The sequence below is a fragment of the Rhinoderma darwinii genome, chromosome 1, assembly GCF_050947455.1.
Source record: "Rhinoderma darwinii isolate aRhiDar2 chromosome 1, aRhiDar2.hap1, whole genome shotgun sequence".
NCBI lineage: Eukaryota > Metazoa > Chordata > Amphibia > Anura > Rhinodermatidae > Rhinoderma > Rhinoderma darwinii.
In genome coordinates, this window is record NC_134687.1 from 238,375,307 (window position 1) to 238,380,471 (window position 5,165).

Below are 5,165 nucleotides of genomic sequence, written 5' to 3' on the forward strand. Positions count from 1 at the left end.
ACATGCCCTATCTTGAGGCGTTTTCCGCCCAAAAACCCCATTGAAATCAATGGGAGACCGAAAAAACAGCGAAAGGCCGGCTCGTTTTTTGACGCGTTTTATGTCAAAATACGCTCACTGTTTTTTCCTTTGCCTGTTGAAGAAATAGGTAAAAAAAACACGCGTCAAAAAACGCCTGTGGTTCAAAACAACTTAAAAAAAAACAGAGCTGGTTTTTCCAGGCAGAATTTTCTGCCTGCAAAAAAACTCAGTGTGAACAGGGCCTTAAGGCACTTTAAAACCAATATAAAGCACAGAACAGAACAGATGGATAACAAGACCAGACAAGACAAAAGAACAAAAAAGACAGAGGGGGAAAGAGGGGTGAAATGGCGAGTGAAGTCAATCGTGGGTTGGTGCAGTGCATCAGTATAGAACGTACATAATATATCAATTGATGCAAGTTTACAGTACAGAATATTTTTTAGCATTAATCAAATCTATATGTTGACCAGATTCTTAAAATAACAACATTTGATCCCTCAGTTGTGCAGTAAGTTGTTCCATAGTATAAACATATTTTAACTTTGAGTACAGACAGTGAGGAGAGTGGAGGACTTCCAGTTCTGAGTGATAAGGCAGTGAGTTGCCTTCAGAATGTTATGAAGAAGGTACAATGCACACTAATGGGAGTGATTTTCAAAATTAGATATTTATTATTTAGCCAGTATCAGTGCAATGTTTCGGTCATATCATTCCTCTCGTTGCAGCCAGCCGCGTCTGCCTAAGTGCCATCTCGCAGGAACAAGCATATTACAGTGCCTGAGGAAGGTCAAGGATGTGACCGAAACTTTGCACTGATACTGGCTAAATAATAAATATCTAATTTTGAAAATCACTCCCATTGGTGTGCATTGTATCTTCATATCTTACTGGGTTTGGCCCCTACGCATGCACCCACCTGAGGACCTGGTGCCAGCTAAACCTCGATAAACCCTTCAGAATGTTAGTTTCCATGAGTGGCCCCAAAGGCCTACAGATGGCTTCAATAATATACAAACAACCGGTTGTAGGGGTAGATCTAGTCCATTATGATATTGTGTATTAAGGACTCAACCTCCATCCAGCAAGATTTGCGCTACAGGGCAAAACCAAAATATGTAGTTAAAGGAGTCCTCTTGTCCGCAATTCCTTCAACACTCACTCAATGTCCCGAGGTGAATTCTGTGTAGATGCAGCGGAGTAAAATTCCTGACGTACATGATTTTATGACTATTTTTCTTGGTTGTAGTACAGACCGTGGTCTTAAAAGTTTTAAGCCAAATTTGAGACCAGTCATATAGAGTCTGTTGTATCAACAAATCGGTTGACCATTGAGACATATAAGAGTGGGGGATGGAAGAGTTTGGAACTTTGCTATGTAGGGTATATACTATAGATATGAAAACACATTGAGTAGGACCCACAGCTGTCACTCTTTCAAACTCTATAGACATCACAGGTAGGGAATATCAGATTGGGGGCTATAGACTGGACAAAGCTTCGCAGGTATAAGTACCCTTGAGAAATGTCCATTAGATATCATTTTTGTTTCATAGTGGATCTAAGAGTTTACACGTAAAAGTATCAATAACAACAGATAGGTCTATACACCCCTCTGGTGCCAAAATAGTTCTGAGTCCGGTAGGAGCCCAGTCGGGAAGCATGGGTTACCCAGTAAGGAAGTTAGAGATCAACAGACAAAGCATAAGGCATATGTTCGAGAACAATGCCTCCAGAGGGTCAGAGAGCGAATCTCATGGTTTAAAGAACTAGGGGAGCATAGTGCAGTGGTGGGGTGCAAAAATAAAGTAGGCTACTATGGTGGATAGGAGATAAGAAGGCAAATTCTATCTGAGCCCAAGAGGAATAGGGGTACCACGACATCCATTCTATTAGCTGACGCAAATGACATGCCTGGTAATATTTAATCAAGTTAGGTAAAATAGTGAAATGAAGTGGGTCATATCTGCTGTCATTGAGCAGAAGTCTATAGCTGTTAACAGCCATTCCCTCCAGGTACAGTGATGACTGGCTCAGGTCTTTCGATTTGTTTAATAATTTGTTTATTACCCTAAACAAAAAAAATATCTGAGTCTAATATCTTATGTTAGAATTGCCACTTGTAAAATTCTCAAGTGCAAAAGGACACCCCTTTGCTGTACACTGCATTGCAATAATATATTTATGTGAAGTCACTTACTAATGTACTTTAATTTAAAATTCTGTACTAAATGGTGCAGTTCAAACCTCGTGAATTATTCCCGGAAGTGCTGGAGCTTTTCTAATAATGACGCCCTGACACTGGCAGAAGTGCTGTAGTGCGAACTCCAGTGATAGGAAACCCCTGAATTGACCAAATATGGATGTCGGGAGCAGTGCTGGAGTCTCGAGCAAAGTGCTAGCTGATGCTCTGCTCGGGACTCAAGCAATAGGCAATGTGACAGCCCCTTGCGGTCATGTTCATGAACATCACATGAAGCGAGCCCTCAGTCATGTGGGGCTGTGTTGGAGAATCATCATTATTAGAAAAGCTCCTGGACTTCCGGGAATAATTCACGAGGTTTGAACTGCACCATTTAAAACAGAATTTTAAATTAAAGTACATTAGTAAGTTACTTCACATAAATATATTATTGCAATGCAATTTTTGGTCCCCGGATAACCCCTTTAAGTAATGATTTGTTGTTTTAATGTTTTAAAGTAATTATGCTCAATGACAGCAGATATGACCCATTTAATTTCACTATTTTAGTTTGGAGAGTTAATATTTTTTTTAAAAAATGTCTTGAGATTGATTTAATCTGGATTGAAGAATTATGAATAATGAGTTTATGGATAAAACCAGGAAGAGGTTCAGAAAGGGGATGTCAACATCACAGGAGTAAACCAAAAGTAGTGAGTGAGTTGTAAGAGAAACATTAACCTAATATTTATGGACTGACAATTTGTAATTGTTTATTGTCATTTTAGTAGGACAGTTCTCGTCACTGGAGAATAGTCGTCGGATCATCTTGGTAAAAGACTTTTTAATTTCTTGGTTTCTTAGACTGTATATAATTGGATTTGATATTGGTGCCCCTATGGTGTAGAGCAATGAAAGTATCTTATTCATATTGTATGAATGTCCCTGATGTGGGGCAACATATACTGCAATCAGTGTCCCATAATACATAGACACCACTGATAGGTGAGAGCTACAGGTAGATATGGCTTTCTGTTTGCCCGTACTTGAGGGAATTTTAATAATAGTCTTGATAATACAGAAATAAGTAAAAAAGACGAATATAAAAGATGGTATTATGACCAACACAGAGAATATTTTGGTTTCTAGGTCAATCATGGCAGTGTCTAAACATGATAATTTTAAAACCAGCAGGAAATCACAAAAGTAATGGTCAATTATATATGGGCCACAGAATTTAAGGATATATATAAGGGAGCTAGATGCTATGGATAACATCAACCCTGCACTCCATGCCCCAATGGAGAGCTTTCTGCAAAACGTGAAGTCCATGATTGTGCAGTATTGTAGTGGAATACAGATGGCTAGGTAGCGGTCATAGGACATTATAGTGAGAAGAAAGCATTCTGTTACAGAGATGCAACCAAACAGAAATATCTGAGTGAAACAACCTTCCGCAGATATTGTTCCATCTTCTGTCAAAACATCACCAAGCATGTTTGGAATGATGTTAGAAGTAAATATGATTTCGCCAAATGAGAGGTTACAAATGAAGAAATACATTGGAGAGTGAAGGATGGGACTGGTAACTACAATGGCAATAATCAGTGTATTTCCAGCTAATGTTGTAATGTATATCACCAGGAAGGAAAGGAAAATGATCGTCTTGCCATTATGGACGTCTTGAAATCCTTGAAGGTAAAATTCCCAATCTAGTGTCTTGTTATTATCCATCACATGTACTTTGGAAAAACTGCTAAACAATAAGCAAAATTTTCAGAAAACCTCAACCAACACCACACATTCTATTTTTTTTTACTACTGCAGCACCAGTTCTCTGGAATGTGCTACTCGGACAGTCAGATTAGTTCCCAACATCCACAGTTTTTAGCACGCCTCGAAAACACATCTTTTTACACATAGAACATTCACTAATCTGACTCCTTTCCTTTACTCCCCCTCCATATTACATTATTTATCAGAACCTAACCCCTTGACTCAGCAGAATCCCCCACACTTCTTGCACCCTTATGAACTTCATATCTGTCATACATAGACACTGGTGACCGGCTCATTCAGCTTTGTGTACTACCCCATATGTATAAAAGATATAAAAGATGGCTGGACCATTGTAAAAACAAGCACTTTATACATTTTGTGTCACCCCTATTTCCTTATAGATTCACTACATTCACACCGTCATTACTCTTGTTTGATTTGTTAATTGGTTTGTTACTATGTAATGTCTGATATTGTCTGTATATGCTCCCTCTGAATTGTTAAGTACCACGGAATATGCAACCCACAGGTTGCCGCAACCGCGACACGACAGTGACAAAAAATCCAAAGCCACGGTCGTGGAAACCTGCAGGTTGCAACGCGGCTACATTCTCTTTTATTACCTGTGCTGCAGGCACAGCGACACAGCAATCTTTTGTCGTGCGACCTGTGTCATGGCCAGAGTCACCGTGTAGCCCAATATTACAGTCTTTTTTTCCATCTTCCTTCCCCTGTTTTTTCATCTGCCTGGAGTTGTTCAGGATTAGAAAAACATGGCTGCTGTTTTTCAAAAACAACACCACGCATGTCCATGGATTGTGTTTTGTATTGTATCTCATTTTTATTCATACCCTTTAAGTTTCTTTCTTTATATCTTTAAGTTGATCTGCCAGAATGACTCCTATTCTGAAGATAGGTGCGGGTCCCAGACATTTATGGTATATCCCCTTCTGGCTAACTTGAGTCGTCCATGTATTACACGGACGACTATTCATCTGAATGGCCGCAATGTAATAAAACATTTTACCTGCAGCAGCCACTGCAGGGAGAATGCCTGGCTGACTGCGGCTTCCCCAGGCAAAATCTGCTATTTCCCCGGATCTGGACACGTGGTGATCGGTAGCTCTTTTCTGAAAGGGAATGTCTCCAATGAGCCCCTTTAATGTTTTGTATTTTTTTTTCT

General features: G+C 39.5%; 1 protein-coding gene across 1 annotated transcript; it reads right to left on the reverse strand.

Moving 5' to 3' along the window:
* Window positions 1-2,944: 2,944 nt before the first annotated feature.
* On the reverse strand, window positions 2,945-3,937 carry LOC142741666 (olfactory receptor 6N1-like). Its single transcript, XM_075851043.1, has one exon. It carries the CDS (start codon window positions 3,935-3,937, stop codon window positions 2,945-2,947), a length of 993 nt encoding a protein of 330 aa, XP_075707158.1.
* Between the last annotated feature and the right edge of the window lie 1,228 nt (window positions 3,938-5,165).

Coding starts and splice junctions, on each gene's coding strand:
- LOC142741666 (XM_075851043.1), bottom strand. CDS start 3,937: ATGGATAATAACAAGACACTAGATTGGGAATTTTACCTTCAAGGATTT.